The 22,550-nt window shown below is 40.8% G+C and overlaps 1 protein-coding gene across 1 annotated transcript in view; it reads left to right on the forward strand.

Moving 5' to 3' along the window:
• Positions 1–20,555, forward strand: part of LOC146769585 (uncharacterized) — a 36,551-nt gene extending 15,996 nt beyond the window's left edge. The window contains exons 7-15 of the mRNA XM_085640496.1: positions 842–883; positions 4,944–5,018; positions 7,529–7,594; positions 12,094–12,126; positions 15,659–15,691; positions 18,996–19,028; positions 19,481–19,513; positions 20,219–20,251; positions 20,412–20,555. Of these exons, the coding sequence (XP_085496622.1) occupies positions 842–883; positions 4,944–5,018; positions 7,529–7,594; positions 12,094–12,126; positions 15,659–15,691; positions 18,996–19,028; positions 19,481–19,513; positions 20,219–20,251; positions 20,412–20,540 (477 nt within the window). The 3' untranslated portion in view covers positions 20,541–20,555. The remainder of the gene's footprint in view (positions 1–841; positions 884–4,943; positions 5,019–7,528; positions 7,595–12,093; positions 12,127–15,658; positions 15,692–18,995; positions 19,029–19,480; positions 19,514–20,218; positions 20,252–20,411) is intronic.
• Positions 20,556–22,550: the final 1,995 nt, after the last annotated feature.

The raw sequence follows: 22,550 nt of genomic DNA on the forward strand, positions 1-22,550 counted from the left end.
GATAACTGCGATTTTATACATGCCATCATTTACATTTTTTTAAGACAGATTTACAGATACAGATTTCTCTTCTTCAGACACAATATAACTAATTTTCCTCACATACTTCTATTTTTCTTTCAGTGTGCATGGGACAGTTCTGAACTTTTCTGTCTGAAACTGCAATGGAGTAAAGGGCAGACCCAGCAAAAAATACACTAGTAGGAACAGAACTGGGAGGACACACACTAAATTGAATGGCCCTTTTGAAGTCAACAAAAAAAGAGTTTTTGATTGTAGAGCTGGTGGTGATTGCAAAATTAGGTAATTTGGCTTCCCCTACACTCTGAATGAGGCAGGAAAGAAAGAGATAATGTATTAACTATTAATCAATTTTAAAAGGGTGCCCTAGTTCCACCAACATCTATTTGCGGGCTCTTTGATTATTCTCATCTCACTGGCCTTACATTCAGCCTCATATACCTGACCTCATCTTCTGTTTTGTAGTCCACAAAAGAATGGACCATATATTGGTTATCTCAACCCCCTCCTGCCGCATGTGAATTGGTGAATCAGGATTTAGGTAAATGTGTAGATTCCCAATATTGCAATGTATTCACTGACATAACATGCCTTTGCCATCCATCATTCTGTTCGATTGGTTTATTCTAATGATCAAATTAGAAAATGTAGTTCATGTAATCATGTGATTGATGTGTTATGCATGCTTTATGTTCCTTCATATCGCCTATTACAATTTCTCAAATCTGTAAAACCATCCACTGGTCCAATTATTAGGCAAGTGCCAACTAATCGCCATTGTCTGAACCTGAAGCTCAAAATATGTTTTATTTTGTTACAGAATGACTACAACATTTACATGGAACTAGTGAGGATTGCTCAAGTAAGTTTGCCATCCTGTATGTTACTATCGCTAATCTAGGAATAGTTGCACTGTTGTGGCATGTTTCGAAATTCATTTCATGTAGGGATGAGAGATACTAAAGTAAGAGTTGAGTTATCTTTGCTTGGCATTAGTAATGCCCCTGCATGTGCGAATATGTGACGTTACATCCAACACCTTCTACCCACTGCTGCACACCTTTTGCGTTGCACCAGCATGCGTTGTAATCGCATGCGTTGTAACAGTTGCGGTAAAAAGGCTGTTTCCCCACGCACACACCAAAATTCACCTTAAAAAAAATATCAAATGCTCTTGGATTTTTTTTCAGGAACGCTTTTATTAGGCTTTACCATGAGCACAATGCACATTGTACATAATACAGTATCATTTAATGATTCAGATAATCAATGTGTAATGTCCCATTAGGTCACTCTATCACATATAGCAGAGGAAACATCTGAAGGGGACATTGGTCTATTCTTTAACGTAACCGTGACAAATGATATGGTTAACAGTTTGAACAGGCACAGCACTAACAGTTCCAGAGTCAAGATCTGTGTCTCCTATGCAGAGGGGCCTATGTCTGGCAATTTATATTTAGTTCTGTTATCACCCACAGCAGGCACATGCACAGCGTTCCAGCACCACTTCAGCTACACTCAGAAGGGGGAATGAACCAAGGTGGTGGGGCACTCCATGCCTGGCTTTGGGAGCAAAGAAAGAGTGGGGGAACAGAGTCATGACTCACTGTTGGACACCCTTTCCCTGGTCCCCTCAAAGTGGACCTGTAACTCACACACAAAAATATCCCACTCCTGCATGATTGGGACCCTTCATAGGCCCCTCAGCTCCTCCCTGCACAGCGCTGTGGACTCAGCTTTACTCCATTTTAAGATTGCCAAATACCAGTAGGACATGTTCGGAAGGTGGGCACCTTTCCTGTTCATGGCAGTTGCGTGTTTAGTTATTATTAGGACTAAGTCTATGAATCGGAGTGTTGGGCTTCTCTATCTCGTATGTAAGAAAATCCACAATAATTCCACCTCCAGGGTGCTGAGATCCACTCTACCCGTAACCTCTGCCAAGGCATCTAAGACCGCCCCTTATAATAAATGTGCCTCTGGACAGTTCCAGAGCATATGTGCCATATCTGAATTTCCGGAGTCACATCTGGGGCACACAGACTCGCTTTCACATCTGCGGTGCAGTCTCTCAGAGGTAAAATAGGCCCAGTGTAAGATGTTGAGCTGGATGTATTGGAACTTTGCATTGCTGAAATTGTTACGGGGTTAGATGAGAGCCCTATCTAAATTTTTAGGAGTGCTCTCACAGCCAATGTCTCGTTCCCAGTGTAATTTTGTAGGCTGCATCAAGTCCCAAAAACTAGAGGCCATCGTACATGTGAACCATGTGATCCCTCACATAGACTGCGTGGAAAAATGGATGTGTCTCAGGTTCTTGTAATATGCCAAAGCCGCTGTAATTCAGCCAGTGTTGTGCGGTGCACTAGGTAATCGCGGGGGGGGGGGGGGGGTTCTCATGATGTTTGTGTAGGTGCTGAAAGGGTGCAAGATCTTCCTAGTGAAACAAGGTGCCCAGTGTGACTGCCACTCCCACCTCTCAAAGTTCCACCCTCTCACTTCAGAGCAGATGCCTGAAAAGGTCCTATAGATCTAACTCTGATGTATGGCACATGTGTCGGAGTGAAGCTCAATAGGGTATTGGAATGCAGGGGGAGTTTACCATTCAGCAACAGAAGTTCATGTATTATTTGAGCAGCTCGGCCCAGTGAGGATGAGCCGGCTCAGCCAGATGTTGACCGCCCGCCATTTTGATGGCCACGGCGCCACAAGATAATAATGCTCGAAGTTAGGAGCCCATAGTCACCCCAACACAAAAGGCAGCTGGAGCGACCTCATTGCAACCCGTCTCCACCGTTTGTTTCAGATAAGGCAGCCCAACATACCATGCAGTGTGTGGAATGTGGAGAGTGGTACAGTGACCGGCAGGTTCTGGAAGTAATACAGGAGATGGGGAGCATCACCATCTTAGAGAGGGAAGCTCACCTGCACCATGAGGGATAGCATGCTGCAGAAGGATATCTGTAGCCTCAAGGTGGTAATTGCCCTCGTAAGATTGCCATCATGTAGATCATGGGTTTCATGGTAGATGTGACCGCCAAGGTAGCGGAACGTGGATGGTTCCCAGTGCACCTGGTGGGGTCCTGCCATGTGGGGCTGTGGAGGGCATTACGGTGTCAATGGAGCAAGACAAGTCTTGTCCCAGTTCACTCCCAGACCTGAGGCATTCTTAAGTTGTTCAAGCACTGAGTTGATGCTCCCAAGTCCCTGTTGGATGTCATGTATGTAAAGAAGGACATCATCCATGTATAGGGAGACCGCATGTAGCACAGTCCCTTAATCAAAGGCTATTGAAAGTAAAAGACTCCGCATGAAACTGACATTTTTGAAATGTTTAGATCTGATGACAGCATTTCCAAAAATGCCAGATTCAAGCACTCACTGTGAAGGGAGAGAAGATTGAATAACTTGAGTGTTCTTTACAGCAAAATGAAAATAAATACTGCTGGGGATATGCAGGTGATATATTCTCCATAACATGTGTTAGCAGTATCTCAAAAAATCAAACATCAGAACGCTTGAAACATATTAGGTTTGGTACTGAGGTTTAAGCATATCACAAACAAATACAACCTCAAGACAGAAAGGTGATGCATGTTGGTCGATATTACCTGTACTACCAAACTGCTAAATAGTGAGCAATATGTGTTTTATCATTTACAGCTTTTCGAAATGACTGATGCGTCGTCCTGTTATTAGACAAATGCCAATGTATTTACTTTGCTGAAATGGCAGCATTTCAATGGAAATTTTATTGATTATTCATTATGGAGTTGCTTGTTGTTTGATACCTTCCCTAAGGACAGAGTGCCATTCACTAATTGCTCTTTGGCACTCATTAACTGCCATACCAACATGTTGGATTTGCAACCTTTTTTCTTTATATAGTAAAGACATTGTAGTAATCAGGTCCATTCAGTAGTGATGATTTAAATAGGTTTATTGGAAGATGGTACAGGATCACAAGAAGATTAGATTAAGATCAAATAAAGACCAAGTCTAGATCAGATAAAGACCCCACCAGGAGCAGCCAGCAGGCAGCTCAGCCCCAGTCAACTGACATTACTCACTGGAGATTCCCAACATTCTGACTGCATCATCACATGAACATTCCACTGGTGGTAGACTGGCATTGCATCAACATTAGCAGGATATAACAGACATTCACACACATAGGCTTTCTTAAAGATACAATGACAATGCTGGTCTTTTGTGAAAAATATATACTATGCACTATTTCATTATTTATACCTTTTAACTTTATCAGTTAAATTGTCAATTTCATCTTCTGGCTCCTTTTCATAACACTCTTGTTTGAGAGTAAAGCCTACTTCTACTAACTCAGTGTAATCAACAAAATGGCTCTTCTCTCTATATGACATTTTCTATTACAGCAGGGGCTGACACAAACGCAGCAAATAGTTACCAAACATTTCCCCTAACAATAGGCCAGACCTATTGGATTTGCCAATGCTTATTTTCTATTCTCTCTGATCAGTGATTCAGTTCTAACAGCACTAGGTGCCACCACTTGCGCCATTTTTAAATACATACATCTGACTTTTCATTTTTATATTTTTTTCATTTGCCTATTGAATAACTTTCAATGTGGTATGACTGCTGTTACTCTTCTAAAGAGAAATCTTTGGCTCATGATCTTGGTGATGTACAAAATGTAATGTTCACTCTCTGTGTAATCAGTATGTTCCTAATTTTGAAAGCCCTACCTTGGTCTTGCATCTTCTCATAACGAGGGTGTAATAAGAAAACAGATGTTTAGCCATGTTTCATCAAAGCAGCATAGGATCATTGTGTTGTGATGTTTTAAAAAAAATGTTTAAGGCTATCTATTCAACTGGTATTAAAATAATGTAATCAATTAACAATCAATAATGTCTCTTTCTCTAAAATTTTCTTAGTCTGGAAATTATGGAGACATTGCATACGTGGAACGTACTTGCGATGGTTTATTTGCTGGTCTAGGAGGAGCACTGGTAGGTTAACTTTCTTACAAAAAAACATGGCGCTTGATAATTTCCTGATTAACTCTACTTATAAAACTTGTTTTTGCATTACATTTACAAACTCTTCAATACACTTAATGCATGATAACCTTTTAGTGTGATATCTGAACTTTACAACAAGATGCAGATCGTAAAGTTTCTCTACCACCTGTCAGCCGGACACCTGCCAACATTGAGTGTATATTTCTCACCATAAAAGTTAGGTTGCTTGCCACCCACCACTCAGCAAACTACTTCACATAGCTTGGGCTTTCATTCAGTCTGCGTAGAAAGGCAAACATTCTTATGCACATCAATAACAATTAGACAGGTATGCCCTCTGATTAGCAAAGCCAGAATATTCATAGTGTACAAATCTCGAGGATAAAACATTGAATCCAAATTATCCAAAGGTGAGTATATATTTTCTGTACCTAACTCCATGCATATGTTCCTTTGTGATAAATACATCTTCCTGGTATGTAGCTGTGAAGTTGGGAATAGTAAATCTATGCGTCTGCTGTGTGTACTAACTTTTGATATTTTGGTCTACGATGTTTGTCCACAGTATTCTTGTATCTCGATATTCTGAGCTTTAATATTTAGTTGTACAACTATTAAATGGGTGTTAGATGAATTCACCAAAAGGAAACAGTAAATCCAACACACATTAAGATGGAGGAGTAACCTACGGAACCTACTTGCCAATAGGAGGCATATTCCAGTGCAAACCACTTGTAAATATTGCAGTACTACTTAGAGAAACCTTGAAACATTGGGATACGTTGCTGAATCACTAGACTATAGGGGGGGTGGCCTATCAAAGCCATCTTCATCAGAGCTCTTGAAAGCAGAGCCCACTTGCTGGAAGATGGATCCCTCGTTGCCATTGGAATTTTGTCATACAACTGGTAGTTGAACAAAGAGGAATATAGCCAGTACTTTGATCAGGTCCATGATGTCTTCTTCATCTTGTTTCAAACTCTGAAAGGTTTCAGAACATGTTGCAAACATCATTAGAGTTATACAGGTCTAGATACACATGCCAACAGAGTTTAATGTTAACATGAAATATATGTCAATATAAAAATACATGTATTTAGAACATGGTATGTAGAGAATACCTATTATAAATGTAATACAGATCCACTTTGCAGTCCAGGTCTGACAGAGACATATATTTATTGTGTTGTTGGAGAAAATGGCAGGCGACACTGCTGGAAGTGCCTTGGTTACCTGGATTTGAGTGCACATGGCAGTTTGCTCCCATATTGTGTTACACGTTGTGAAAAATTCCAAAACAAATTTCATCAGACAAAATCTGGCAAATGCTGAGTGGAGAAAAAGAGCAACACTCTAAATTATACAATGCAAGATGTGAGAACATGCCACATATTAAACTTTTATCTCACATTTCAAGCTGCACATTGTGGTTTGGGAGGTAATACTGCAAAGAGGATAAACTGAGCTCTGTGGTATTCATATTTCCTCAGACAGTGGTATCTCTCGTGATTACGGAGGCTCTGCAAATGTGAGTCTAGAAATTAGGATTAGCAAACAGATGTGAGCACAGAATCTCATAAGTGTTTTAAGAGGGCCATAATCATTGATACCAAACCAAGAAATGACTGCTAAGTGACTCTAATGAATTATCAGTGTGTCTAAGAACGTGACTAACAACATAATCACAGATCTGTTCATTGTGGCGAAGTAGCCTGTATATGAGAGATCTGACAACAATGACTGCATTTCATGCTTTTAAACGTGTTGCAGACAGTGCAAGTCCTCGTTCTTAGAAGGTACATAGGCTCAGATTTACAAAGATGTCACGAATGCAGTGCAGCAACCAAAGTTGCTGGCTGTGTTGCGAGAGAGGAGGAGAGCAGAAAACCACCATATCTTCTAAAATATCCTGCTCTCCCCTAGCACTGGTGCACATTTAAGTTCCCTAGCGCCACATACACACACCCTTGCACCTTATTACAAAGTTTTCTGCATCATGTCTAGCACAGGTTTTGTACTGGAAGAGTACCCTTCTATTGCAAAATACTGTTCCTAGACAAACTTTAAAACTTTTCCTAACTTTGGATGTGTCTGCAGCACATATGCAAAGTTGGAAAAGTTTAGAGAAATATAAATGTTTCTTCTTTTTACACTTGCCTCAAAGATTCATTTTTTTTTGGTGCAAAACTTTGGCTACTATTGTTAGGAGATGAGGTTTTGCATGAATAACTGTGGGTGGTTGCATGGAAACAACCTTGTACTATCCATGGAACATCCCCCTTGCCGCAAATCAATGGATATTAGTTTCAGCCAACTTTCCAGCACAAAACACATTTTGTGTAACTTTTGTGAGAAAATCTGCCCCATAGATGTAACAGGCAATTGTGGGATTTGGAGCCAGTTTACCAATCTGAATGTTCAAATATATGTTGTTTGTGTGGCCTGGTCTACTTCTACTAGAAGGTGTCTGTGGCTTATTTTCTTCTGTCCTCTTACAGGGTGGAGTTTTGCATGGCCTTGGACTTGCTGCTGGTGAAATTGGCCTATGTTTGACCGGAATATTGGTAAAAGCTCTTTCTTTAATACATACATTCCTGTCTGTTCAATGCCTACTAATTTAAACATCGAAAGATAGAAAGGCAAACATTTTCTAGTGGATTCTGGCAGAAGTGAGAACTAAGTGCCAAGAGGTGATTTTCATATGACTCCTATGTACCTCCACTTCTCATCATCTGAGATACTCTTCACACTACAAAATGTAGAGTGCTCAAACCCAATCACACCAAAGCTTCACTATCAGTCATTCGTCTGATCATAACATATTTTTTCAAATTCCAAGTAAATATGCATAAGATTCACCCCTGTCCACTGCAACAGTCCAACCTAGATTATGAAACGAGTAGATGAACTTCAGCAAGCAATGCAGCATTTTTTCTTACCATAACTATATAGTAACTTATTTGTTTGCTGCAAATCTATTTCTGGGAATTTAATTTTTTTAATGTATTTTCAGAGCATGTATCTATAGCACAGAATGGATTCACTCTGGTTAACAATATTATAATCACTGAATGGATTGGCACAAGACCAAATGAACCAGGCTGTAGTATGCCAGTATATCGTCTGCATAAATATGTTGTCCTAAATAAGTTTGAAAAAATAATGTCTGATTAAGAGTAGCTTTTCTATTATTAAGTTTAATGGGGTGATATTTATGTTAACAATATTTTGGAAAATATATTTATGTCAGATGGCACCAGGTACGGTTTTGGTAGGTACGAAGCAAAAAAAGATGCTACATAATTCAAAATTCAAACATGAGATTTTACCAAATATCAAGCTCATTGAGTACTAAAAAATGTCCAATGCCACTCAGAAGGACTGGTACACTAGAAACCTTCTGTTAGGGAGATTGTATCTTGCTAGGGCTTAATTGTTGTCCTTAAATTATTTATACAAAACCTATTTAAACCTATGAAATCCTTTGATTCGGATCCTCAACAAAGAAATGCTGCTGCTGGAAGTACGAAAAGAGTCCGGTGGAATCCAAACGTGGATTCTAGATGGGAAGAGCCTGAAAGCAGAGGGGACAGAGTCCGGGTCACTTTGGAGTGACCAGGGGCTCGGTAGACAAATGCCCACCGATGTCGGGTGCTTCAGGTGTGTTGACTGTGATCTTGACTCTTCAGTTGCGAGGACCCGGAGCCGTCTAGGATGACCAGGAGAAGGAGGCGAGCTGTCGCACGAAGGATGTCGAGTACTGAGGGGTCAGTGTCCGGTGGGAGCACCAACAAGCCTTGGCAGCGGCAAAGAACGTAGAAGGTCCAATTCGGTGTCGAATTGGGGGGTCGGTGTCCGGCGGGAGCTCCAACAATCCTTGGCAAAAGCCACCCATGCAGGAAGGTTAAACAGGTTACGGTGCAGACCAGCAAAGTCCAGGGGACTCACCAAACAATGGGGAGTCAGGGCATGTCTGGAGCAACCAGGAAAGCCCATGAAAAATCAAGATGACCTTAAGAAGGACCCATAGGCCTAATGACCAGAAGTCGCGAGGGGACCACGAACAAGAATGCAAAGTACCAACCCACGGAGCACTTGGTGCGAGGAGGCCAGAGTCCTTAGGTGCAAATACTGCTCAGGGTGAGGACTACAAGGAGTCCAATGCACAAGCTCAGGAATTGCCAACAAGCATATGCAACTGCAAATGGACGCGGTGCACAGGGGTTTGGGTAATGCAGTCCCTACGAGAGATGTTGGCCTCAAACTTGATGAGAGGGCAGATCGACCTCATGGACCTTTGGAAACCTATCTCCTGTGTTGCTGAAATCTTCCACAGGAGCTCATGAGCAGCAGACCAGTCAGTTGGGGTTCGGTGCCTGCGAATGCAGGGGAGTGACTCCTTCACTCCAAGGGAGATTCTTCAGTTGTCTTAAGTGCACCACAGGTCCTGCACGGAGCCTGGATGTAGCAAACGCACAAACTAAGCTTCGGACGGAAAGGGTGACAAAGTTGAGCCCAGTCGGGGTCCAGCGATGTCCAAGGTGTCCAGACTGTTGAATGTCAGTGGTTTCTTCTTGTAGAAACTTGTCCACGTAAAATCTAAAATCTTACAGCCAGGTAAGCCCTTTTGTACCCAGGGGAGAGGGTTGGACAGATACAGGGGACCCTCCTAGGGGAGGTGCAGGACACAGGGGTGGTTATACCCATGTCCTTTGTCCAGATTCATGCCAGCGCAGGAACCAATGGCTCCCAGAACTGGTTTGAGCTGGACTATGCATAGGGACACCAAATGTGGCACAAGTGCAGACTTTCAGACACTCTCAGAGTGCACCCACCCAGCCTCATACACTAAATCCTGTTTGGGAGATGGTTACACCTCCCTGTGACAGGATGCCTATTGTGCTGCCTTCCTCTTCTCGAGCTTGGCTCAGCAGCAGGAGGGAAATAATATGTCTCTGGTTGGCAGCTTCTATTTTGTGGTGTCCGGGTCGAGAAGGCTGGCACCGTTTAGACCAGTGACCCCACGAAGGTCACTTCAGAATGGTAGAATCATACCTCCCACACCAGTTACTGGTGTGGTGATATGATTCCAAGGTGTTTGATACCAAACACGATATGTTTCTATGCAGCTGTTTTCGAGATAGCATTTACCATGAGGTCATAATGCAACTCTACCTATGTGTCCGGCTGAGTCACAGACAACACGGGAGAATGGTCCACGAAGGCTGCAGAGAGGCTCTGCTCATGCAGGGCCACTCTCTCACATAAAACACAGCATCCTGTCTTCAGGATTGTTAAGGCCTGCTATAGGAGTGACTTATACATTTTAAGTGTAGTGACAAATAGATATAGTGAACCTATGTCTAAGGTAAGTGGTATAAGCACCAGCTTACACACGTTGCAGTAGCAGACCTGTAGTTCCATTTTGCATGGTCTCTCATGGGTGGCATAATACATGCTTCAGCCCATGGGAGGCCTCTGGGGTGCCTATGCCCTGTGTACATGGGGACCATATACTAGGGACTTATAAGGTTACCCAAGTATCCAATATGGAGTGTGCCAAAGTACATGCATTGCAATTTTAGGGAGAAAGCAGATAGACTGGGGTCCTGGCTAGCAGGATCCCAGTCAGCCTAGTCAAAAACCAGAAAAACACCAGGCAAAAAGTGGGGGTAACCATACAGTCAGATCCAACCTTCCTACAATAATATTTTGTGACTTTTTATTTTGCTCTGTGATATACAACTAGGCCCTGATTTACATATCACTTAAGTTACGCATGGCAGCAGAAAAGTTGCTCTGCATGGAGGGCAGAGAGCAGAACAGTGACAATTTTTCTAAGACATGACGCTGTTCTACTCTCTCCCTACGTTGGTGCACTTAAAGCTGCCATTCCCCTATGCAGACACCCTTGTGAAATAGTGCAAGGGTTTCTGCATTGTGGAAAGCATAGGTGTTATACTATAAGCGCTCTCTTCCGGATCACTATGCTTTAAGGCGTTTCCCACTTTGCATGAGTGCTGTACAATGCAGGACACATGCAAAATGGGAGAAACATGGAGAAATGAAAACATTTCTTCTCGTTAAACCTGCCTTGAGGAGGTGCAGAATTTGGGTGAAAATCCCTGTCTATAATTCTTTGTAGATAGGGATTTGAGGCAAAAAAATACAGGTGGTTGCGTGGGAATGCCCATGCGCCACCCATGACACACACCCTTGACCTAAATAAATGCAAGACAGCCCATTGCTAAGCTCTGTGTTACTGTAGGTTACAATTCAACAAAAATCGGTCTTTGCGTTAGATTGCAGATACCACCTGAATGCTTTGCTTGGAGTTTGCGCTACAAAAGTAACACAAGCCTGATGCCAAGTGTTTGTACATCTGGGCCTTAATTGGGAAATACATTTCAGGTTCCTTTAACAAGTAGAAGATTATGGTAGTGTTCACGACCCAGGTAGAGGATGGGCCACTGGGATCTTCATTTAAGACTTCATTTAGAGTTGGATGGTGTAGAAAAGGGAGAGAGAGTGGTATATATACTGGAGAGGAATAGACATAAAGTGAGAGACCAAGGGGCTTGTTCAGGATTTGGCAGAGCAGGAGCCTCCCCATAAATCAGCAGGGCGACCATCCCTCCACACATGCCATTCCTCTGCTTCATTTAGAGATGGGGTGATGTTAGGTTTCAGGGAGTGGCGCCTTTGGAGACTCTGCTTTTTGAAACTTTTGACCTGGCAATCCAGTGCCAAAGAGCTACTGGGTCATCAGTAGTCTTAAATCCTCCATACTTAGACATATATTTTTCTTGCATCATTCAGGAATAAAAGCGCATTGGTCTCTTGTGACATAAATTCCTCTTTGCCTCAAGGCCATTGATTTTTCATTTGGTTTAAAGAGCCTTGCTTTGTGTATTTTTTAAAATCTTGTTCACCTGAAAAAGGCTTACACTATTTGTAATTTCTGAATCTGTCTCTGTGCCTTTTCCATAACCGGCTATGACTGTGTAAGGGCTTTTCTCTTTGAAATCCTGTACTTCTAATTAATGTTCTCTCTTCTTTTCAGGGAGGAATTGCAGGAATAGCTGGAGGTCTTGTGGTAAAGTTCACTTTATTGTTTGAACCAATTTATGATGACGTTTACTGTTTGCCTGCACAGACAGAATCACTTTATAAATGTTTAAATCTTCTCAGTAAGGCTTTCTGATAAAAATGCACTTCCTCTCCTGGGCACATTTGTGTTTCATTAAGTGTTAGGTATTCATCACAGGCCGGATTTACTAACCTTTCATGCAGAGCAGTGTGGCTGCATTGACTGAAAGAGGAGAACAGAAGAGCACCATGTATACTGAGATATGGCAGTGTTCTCCTCTCACCCCACACTGGCTCACTTTGGACTGCCATCCGTCAAAGCTCACACCCTTGCATCACAGTGCAAGGGGGTTCTGTCAAGCACAGTTTATGTACTGGAAAGGGACCCTTCCAGTACAAAAACCATGCTGTAATACTGTTCCAGCTTCCTATGTGTGCTGTACGGTGCAGAATACTTGCAGAGTGGTAATAATGTCTGTTCCTGTGACTTTCACGCAGGCCTAGAAGACGCATAAAGTTTTGGCACAAATACTTGTCTACAAATGTTAGTACGAAAGGAGCTGTGTCAAAACTCATAGACGGTTGCATGGGAATTCCAATGTACCACCCATGGTAAATCCTCTTGATGCAAAGAAGCACAACGTGTAATTTTAGGCAACATTCCAATGCAAATCATTATTTGAGTTGGAAAGTAAAGTATAGCACAATACTTTGTGCTGAGTTTGTCTCACTTTTGTGTGACTAAATCTGGGCTGTATACCTAACATGTAACAACAAAAAGATCTGAGAACCCACATCATATTTTTTAACGTTGATGTTTGTGAATCAGGCTTCCCTTAATAATTATGTACTCATATTTGGGGAAAATGCACATTAATTTGCTGAAAGATTGTGATTCATTCTTTTACCATTAACTGGGAAATTAATCAGTTACAAAGTACACTCCCCAGATACAACGTCCTAATCTGTGAATGTTTATTTAATGATGTCTTCTCCAGTGCTATCTAGACTACTGGTATAATGTACCCATCACTAGCTGTTGAATATTTTAGGATATACACCTCATCCCCACTGCTCTGTGCTTTGATACCGCTATTTTTGTGAATGTTTCCGGTTGAAATGTTACTGATGTTCAGTAAATAATTTAATCATTCATCGTTTAATAGAGCGCTAATGTGTTGTTTTTCAGACACTTGCAGGCACTTTTATATGCAAACCTTAACTTAAAAACCAAATGCCATGCTCATGAGCTCACCCTAAATAAGAAAGATGTAATTTCAATGGTGGTAAACCACAGTATAGATGAGATTACATGTCACTTGTCCACCCCCCACACTCTGACAGGAGCAACTATGAATGAAAAATCATTTATTGATTTGATTATATGTTATTTAATTACATTTTGTTTGTATGAGATATTATTTATTGACATAAATATTGTGGATTCATACGCATTGTTAGTGGTGTGCATGTTATTGTTTGTATGACTATTCTGTTAGTTATGGGTTGTGGCCATGACAATACCTGCACTTTAACCTTTCTATGTTTCAATGATTTTCTTGGGAAAATATATAACATCTAATCTTTTTGGGAGGGTACAACTCCCCCTCTCCCACCTCATTTGTTTTAACCCTCTCCATCTTTCTACCTATAATCGAGGAATGTGTGTGTGTGTGTGTGCATGTATATATATACATATATGTATATATATGAATATATATATGCAAAGAATGTAAAAATTAAAGGTTAAAGCTTAGTTACAGTTAAGAAAACTATATTTAACCTTTCTTTTCTATGTTCCAATGTTTTTGCAGTTTAACTTTTGTTTGTATAGAAACAAAAGATTAAAGACAGTTTTCTTAACTGTAACTAAGCTTTAACCTTTGAGATATACATATATATATATATAAATATATATATATATATATATATATATATATATATATATATATATATATATATATATATATATATATATATATATATATATATATATATATATATATATATATATACATATTTATATATTCACTTAAAAAACCATAGGTTTCACACACGTTATAGTTAGGAATTAGCATTTAAAAAACCTTGCAAATTCACTTAAAAAACTATAGGTTTCACACAGGTTATAGTTAGGTGGACATTTCCCTCGGAAAAATTCCCCCGTTATAGTTAGTTCAGATAACTGTAATTCGCACGCCCGCAATCCACTGCTGATGATGCCAGATATTATATCACTGTATTTAGACACTTATTTACCCATGTCTTCTTCCATTAATCTTTAGCTATACATATATTACAAATATTTATTTTTCAGAAAGACACATTTGTCATCAGTGATGTAATATCTGACGTCATCAGCAGTGGATTGCGGGCGTGCGAGTTATAGTTATCTGAACTAACTATAACGGGGGAATTTCATTGGTTTTTTACGAGGGAAATGTCCACCTAACTCTAACCTGTGTGAAACCTATGGTTTTTTAAGTGAATTTGCAAGGTTTTTTAAATGCTAATTCCTAACTATAACGTGTGTGAAACCTATGGTTTTTTAAGTGAATATATATATATGTATATATATATATATATATATATATATATATATATATATATATATATATATATATATATATATATATCAAAGGTTAAAGCTTAGTTACAGTTGAGAAAACTGTATTTAATCTTTTGTTTCTATACAAACAAAAGTTAAACTGCAAAAACATTGGAACATAGAAAAGAAAGGTTAAATATAGTTTTCTTAACTGTAACTAAGCTTTAACCTTTGATTTTTACATTTTTTGCATATATATATTCATATATATACATATATGTATATATATACATGCACACACACACACACATTCCTCGATTATAGGTAGAAAGATGGAGAGGGTTAAAACAAATGAGGTGGGAGAGGGGGAGCTGTACCCTCCCAAAAAGATTAGATGTTATATATTTTCCCAAGAAAATCATTGAAACATAGAAAGGTTAAAGTGCAGGTATTGTCATGGCCACAACCCATAACTATATATATATTCATGTATATATGTATATATATATATACCCAGAGATAGAGAGAGAGAGAGAGAGAGAGTAAAGCAACACTGCCACATGATATTAGTTCTGTCTGTTTAAACACATAGGGTTTGCCCCTACAGATATTATATGGTGTGAATATACCTGCAAGTTGGTAGAATGTTTTGGGCAGCATCATTGCAGGAAAGCTTAGGGGCTTGGATGCAATATTTCAATGGTGTTAGGATCCTTCTTTAGAATCTCTACCAGTTTAGCTCCATGGAGAAGGAAGACATGAGCATCATTAAAAATACAAGTATACATCCCAACATTTCGTGTTGACATTTACATTGTCATCATTTTGTAAAAATGTCCTTTAAACCTTCTAATTCTATTGTCTTTGTCCATTATTGTTCTAAACTTGCCTGGTTCTAATGCTGAAAATGCTATTCATATGCAGTTTCATATTTCTGTGTGGTGAGGTGAAAGGTTTCCCTCTTTAATTGTTTCTTGTTTCTTTCCTGAAGGGAGGCATTCTTAATGCAGCAGGAGGCCTTGTGGTAAGATCAGTCTCTAATTTAAAAAATAATTTGTCACAAACTCTCTCATTTATATGCGTTGCAACACCTCCGAGTACTAGCCCTCCTTGAACCCCTCTACACACATGCATCCACACACACACACGCACACTATGTACAGTTGAATAATTGGTTTAAAACAATTTTACATGGTAAGAAATATACCTCTGCAATTATTATTAAGAAAGTGAGGAATATCGACCACCTGCTCCGAAGTCTCTCCAATATTGTCCATTCTGTACAATGAGTTTTAAACTCAACTCTAGTGGTTAAGGCCTCAATTAGAGTTCGGCGGCCAGGCTACTGCTTCACAAATGTGACTAATGTCTTGTCCACCCTATTACAAGTACTTTATATCCAAAGGCACGTGTAATAAGAGGAAAGGATATCTGTCACATATCTGTCACATTTGATTGATTTATTTATGCGTTTTTATATAGCTCAAACTTTACCCGAAGGTGTCAGAGTGCTTTACAATAGAATCAGTTACATTATATAAGGACTTCAGAGTACTCGAATAACATAAAATATACGAAACAAAAAAATCCAAACTCACGTAATAATGGTAGTAAGTACAAATGTCTACTACAGTTACATATATGCAAGATTCAAATTCACCCATGATTACATTTTAAGAAGAGTTGAAGCGATTAGGGTTGGACAAATATATATCACATTTTTACAGAGCATGATCTGCCCATTGCTGGAGTTCTTGAAGGGCACATTCAGGCAGGCCTTTAGGGGCTGTTGCACTCATGGGCTGCATTCCTGGAGGAATCCTAGAGCTGGTGAAGTTCAGATGTCTTTCACAACCGTAGTCCCGTTTGCCAAAACCTCTCCAAGGCAGCAGCAGAGATGCCCGGGGGCCTGTAGGGTGTCGATGGGGGTACAGAAGTTTGCTTCAGTTTTGCTGAACCCAGCACATAGACTGGGGTTTGAGATGTGGGAGGGGTAGCGTCAGAGTGGTTTGGGTCGCAGGGATGTCCAAGTTAGAGGGGGCCACCGGCACACCGGCTCACCTTTGGCACTGTGTTGGGGCCTCCATGTCAGCCAAAATAGAGTCCTTGGTACCAGTTGGCTGGGCACAGCAGTGCATTGGCATTGGACCCGGAGTCACAAGGCCAAAGATCAGCAGCAGCCTCCCTAAACACCCGATGGTGCTCAGCAGCCTTCTATGTACTGGTTACTGGGCATGGGGGAGCACATCAGCGGACCCGGGAGCACACGTCAGACAAGCCCAGGCCGGGCCACAAAGCACACCACCCTCCCGCTGGAGTGGGCTTCACCGCCAAGATGGTGGTCTCCTGCATTACCCCTCTCCTTTGTTGTTGTATTGTTCTTGCTGTAATGCCCCATTCCATGATCCTGGGCTCCACTGTCTGCCATGGGAGATCGAGCGATAGTCTCACTCAACTCCGGAACATGCGTGGCTAGATGGAGGGGCTGCATTGTGATCCATGCCAGAACGATGATCCAGAGACCAGGAGATCCTGAAGGGACTGCCTTTTCAGTCGGCTATCGTACAGCATGTTCAATGGCATTTGTAATATGGTAGGCAAGATATCGGTCACATTTGTGACAGACTATACCATTTGCCAAATTCTAAATTAGGCCCAAAGTCCTCTGTTATGCGCACATCAATACTGAGAACAAAAGTCTAGAAGTCACATCATTCATTTTGGTGCTTGCATAAGGATTTCATTATTATTTAAAGTCAATTATGTAAAGTGCATTAAACTGCATGCTTTTGCAAAACATTGTATTAGTCTCAACCTTTTGCATTACATATTATTCAGTATGGGCATTCTGCTTGTGAGGGAATAATTAAACAGACAATAATGTGGTCATTTTGGTCCAGTCCTAGCACTTTTATTAAGACTTAAATTTAGAAAACACAACCCTTAACTTTTCTTATTACATTACACATTCATGTAAAAGTGTGTGATGGTCAGAATCGCCGAATTCATCAAGGTCTCGAATATACATTTGTATGTTTATGCTTACGAGTTGCCTTCATATCCTGACATTTAAACATGCCCCTTTCAGAAATGTATTTGCAGTCCTATGTTGAGCATGGGTGTGTAATACATTGCTCTTCATTGAAAACTCACCTTTGTTCTTTGCAAAATGTGAATTTACGTTCAGAAAAGAAGTTGTTTACAGATAATATAATGTCAGTGTAGCAAATCTGCTCCCATGTAGTCGGACCATAGAATGTTAGCCCTGCTTCATGAGCCTGCGACTGAAAAGTCTCACGATGAATCACCTGCATAAACTTTCACATATAAAGAATAGTTGCAACTTTTCATGAGGAACAGTGGTTTTCAATCAGAAATCTCCTAATGGGAACGTGCCTGACAAACGTTTGTGAGTACTCACAACGCTTCAAGGACATTCATTTGGTAGAAATCCCTTGGCCTTGATTAACCATAACATTTCTTATTGAGCAGAGTTATTCCTACAGGACATTCTGCCTCATTGGAGGAATTTAAGTATGTGCAACCCCATGCGTGAGCACAAGTGAATATTTTTACTCATAAATGACGGTTTGTCCGCATTCAAGTGTCACATTCACAGAAATACCTGATCCTCCAATACAGGCCTCCATAACGGGGCCAAGATCATAGAGAGAGGTAAATACCACTGCTGAATATATAGAAACCCCACTCTTGTCATTTACATGGTATCTATCTCCTGATAGGTTTCGCAATTTGTCACTCTCACTTTGTCAATGCTGATATGTTACTTGCAAAGGGTGGCGTTTGAACTTTAGCAGGTGGATGCAACTTTGATTTAAAATATGTTCATAGATCAGTGGAATATGCATTCTGCTCTGATGGAAATTAAATGGTGCAAAAATCTGCAAACAAAGACTGCTTTCATTATGTCATTCGATTTCTTCCTGCCCATTCACAGTAACCAAATTTACTACAAATGGCAAAATTTCCTAACAACATGTAATCATGCAATGTGGCATAATAGTTCACATTTGATTATAAAAAATGACATGAAATTTTGCTAATTATGCCAGTGCAAAAAACAATTCCATCTGAGCCTTGAGAGGTGGTCATCCTTCATGTTTTGGAGTGAGCAACATTCTTCTCTGCTAAAATTGTTTTCCGGTCATTTTTCTGTGGTAATTAATAGAGCAGTGTTAATCACAGTGAAACAAATGCTCATTGCTACATATGATTCTCACAGGACAGACCACCCTACAGCACTTAATGAAATTTTGCAACACAGGTTTTGTTCTCCCCTCTAATTCAGACTTTTTTACCTCCTCCAGGGTGGTGCGGAACATTTGGTCACCGGAATCGTGGTACAAATTTAAATCATATTCTATAGGTGCATTAGGGATTATTTTGAAGAAATTATATTTCCATGCTTGAGTTGTATTTGACCATATCTGTTGCATGTTTTGAAGTGTGTCACAATCTACCCTGCCACTACTGTTCTTCATCATAAATACAATAACTGCAATGTTGACTCTACTGCAACACAACATGCATGTGTGGGCCCATAAGATACCAAATTCCAGTGGTGCAGAAAGGGTGCCATGGGCCCACATGCAAGGGTTGAAAACAAACCCCAAAATCTCAATTGTTTAGTAAAAACAGCCATGTCTGAGATGCATTGGGCCCCTTAAGCCACTGCAACTGCTGTCCCATTGATGTCTATTCCTCTGCCAAAGTCCCTCCCACACCGATTCCCGATAGCAGACATTACAGTGTATCAGCCAGCTGCTCAGTTATTCTTTATTTTGTCTTGCAGGGCGGTGCTGCTAATGTGTTAGGTGGAGTTGCGGTAAGCATTACCTTGAATGAGCACAGGCGAGGGAGCCTGCAAGAAACAGATAGCCCCATTTGATTGATTCTGACTGATAATGCAATCATGTTTTACAATATTCCACCCCCTCCTCCCAGTATTGCTGTTTTCTCTTTTCCCTGCAGAATAGTCCGTTACACCTCACCAATATAAACATCATATTTAGATTTATGTCACAATCTATGCTGCTGCTACTGTTCACAATTTTCAGTATCCTTTGGACCTGCTGCCAGGGGCGGAGCTTTGGGGGGAGGAGGGGGGTGTATTTGTAGTATATAATTGGGTATAGAGGCTTTCAGTCTGGTATGGTGAAGTCACTGTCAAATTTAAGCCTGGATCTTTACATGCCCACACTGACAAACACACACTGACATTCTCCCTCTCTCTGTCTCTAGTCTCTGCCCTAAAACTTGGTTAGTTTGAAAACTATTGTGTTTTAAGTACGTCTAACAATCCTCTCTTTCCATTGGCTCTTAAGCCCCCCTGTTCTGCTTCTCATAATGTATTTTAACAAGATATGCCAGCATGATTGTTGGGAAATCTGAAGGTACCCCCCTCAACCTTACTGTCTGCTGCACCTTTGATAGGTATGTCACTGCTAAAGTCCCGCCAACATATATTGCCTGCAGAAGACTTAACAATGTGTCTCATTCCCTGCTAACCTGATGTGTATTTGTTCCCCAGGGCGGTATTGGAAATGCACTAACCGGACTTGTGGTAAGCTTTAGCTCTGATTCTATATCGTTGAAGTGTGAAGGGGAACTCCTGCTGAAAACTGTTGGTCTCACATATGGATTGCTTTTGATCTATAAATGAATCATATTTTATAGTATTACACCTTCCTCTCTACTAATGCTGTCCTCTATTTGTCCTCTAGAAAGGTGTTACGAACATAGGAGCCGGAGCTACAGTAAGGAAAATATATATACATCTATATCATATAAATTATACATTTATATTACTCATGTCTTTTCATTGTACAAAAATTATGAGTAGGGGCTGTTGATAGCATATTTCCATTGAGATAGGGCTTCACGACTCTTGGTTGTTACATGACATTTTATCCACTAGTTTTAGAAGATGTCACCATCCCTTTTACAAAAAATCAGCTCTGTTTGATGACAAGGATAGTGGTTTAAATACAACAGTGTTTGTTTACAAAATTAAAAAGATAAAACTACATTAGTGGTGATTCCTGTGATTTTAGTTAAAGTCAAAGTTTCCGTGTTTCAAGCTCAGGAGTATTGAGACCACTTAATGGCAGATCAATAAGCTACTGCTCAAGTTCATAACTAAAGGTGTGACTATACCGTACATATATATGCACACTGTGTCATCCCATTCCTGTATCTATGTCAATTCTCTGAGTGAGCCAATCAGTTGAAAAGAGTAATACGATATTAAAGGCAGAAGAGCATGGGATAAGAGGTAATTATTTCATACTGGTAGGTGGAGATCACACCTGCTAGTAAGTGATGCAAACAAATGTCTAAAACCAGTTTCCCGGAAAGGGAAATTGCATTGGTGTACCAGTCTTCAGGAAAAAGTGTCCATATGGAGTTTGTGTGATGGAACATCGCATGCCTATACAACTCATGCCTTACCACGCGGTCTTAACCATGACCGTGTCTTTACGACACATGCCTTTACCACGCATGCCTTAACCATGCAATTTTATGGTAAATACATGACTGGTAAAGGGACATGTGTGGTAAAGATCACACTCCTGTCCCTCTCCCCTAATCCCTAAAAATTGCCCCCTACCATCTAATCTATCCATCCCAGGCATATAAACTACCCTGACGTCTATCCTGATCCTTAAAATTCAACCCCCATTCCTCAAAATACTACTCCTACCCCAGCCCCCTTCTTGAGCCCTAAAAACATCCCCACCCTGTTAAACCTTCCCCACCTCCCCCTGCCCCCTGCCCCTTGCCCAACTGCCCCCTCGAACTGTAAACTGCCCCTTTCCTGTCCCCTGGCCTCAGCCCTAAAACCCAGCCACCTAAAAAGTACTCCAAAACCAGCCACCCTCCCTGAGCCCTAAAACCAGTCCTACCACCTAAAACCTACCCCGCCTGCCCCCTGCACCAGCCCAACGGCCCCCCAGCCTATAAACATTCCCTTTTATGTCCCCTACCCTGAGCCCTAAAACTCATGACCCCCCAGCCCTGAAAACTACCAGACCCCCAAGCCCCCAAAACTATCCTAGCCCCCATAACTACCCCCATCCCCTACAAACTACCACCACCCCAAAACCCCACTTACCTCACCGCCTTGCAATCCTTCCTCTTCCTGCTTCCTGCTCTTCGGCCAGCTAGCCAGCAACTTGACCACGCATATGCGTGGTTAAGGCATATGCGCTGTCAAGGCATATGTGTGGTTAAGGCAAGCATGGTAGGGCTTGCAATGTCAGAACACACGTGGCTGAGGCTGCTGTGTTCCAACTGTTTTTCTCATAAGGACACCCTAGGAAATGTAGCATCACTGTAGGAACATATTTTAAAACAACAATGGATACCACTCACACATCAACTGACAGAGCCATGCTGCCAGGTACAAACCCACTCACATGCCTATACAGCCACTCAGACATCCACTCACACAGTGATACAGTCACACAGCCACTCAGATGACACTTTAGAAATAGTATTACTCATCAGTAGTAGAGAGAGTATAGTAATTTAACGTATAGGGTAGATTAGTATTTATCTTTATGTTTCAGAAATGTTAACAAAACACTTACACTCACTAGATGATGCCAGCAGTGATGTCATTTGAGATGTCATCAGTGATGTCACTGATCATGTCATGAGTGATGTACTAGGCGAGATCATAAGAAGTGCAGTGCGGGGGCATACGTTATAGTTAGCTCAGGTAACTATAAATGCTGAATATCCATGGTGTTTTGCGTGTAACATCTGAGCCTAAGTATAAAGTCCCAGTAACTTTTTTCTTTTACTGAATTTCTAAGGTTTTTTAAATTCTATTTTCTAACTATAACAACACTGTAATC

The sequence above is a fragment of the Triturus cristatus genome, unplaced genomic scaffold (assembly GCF_964204655.1).
Source record: "Triturus cristatus unplaced genomic scaffold, aTriCri1.1 SCAFFOLD_982, whole genome shotgun sequence".
Classification (NCBI taxonomy): domain Eukaryota; kingdom Metazoa; phylum Chordata; class Amphibia; order Caudata; family Salamandridae; genus Triturus; species Triturus cristatus.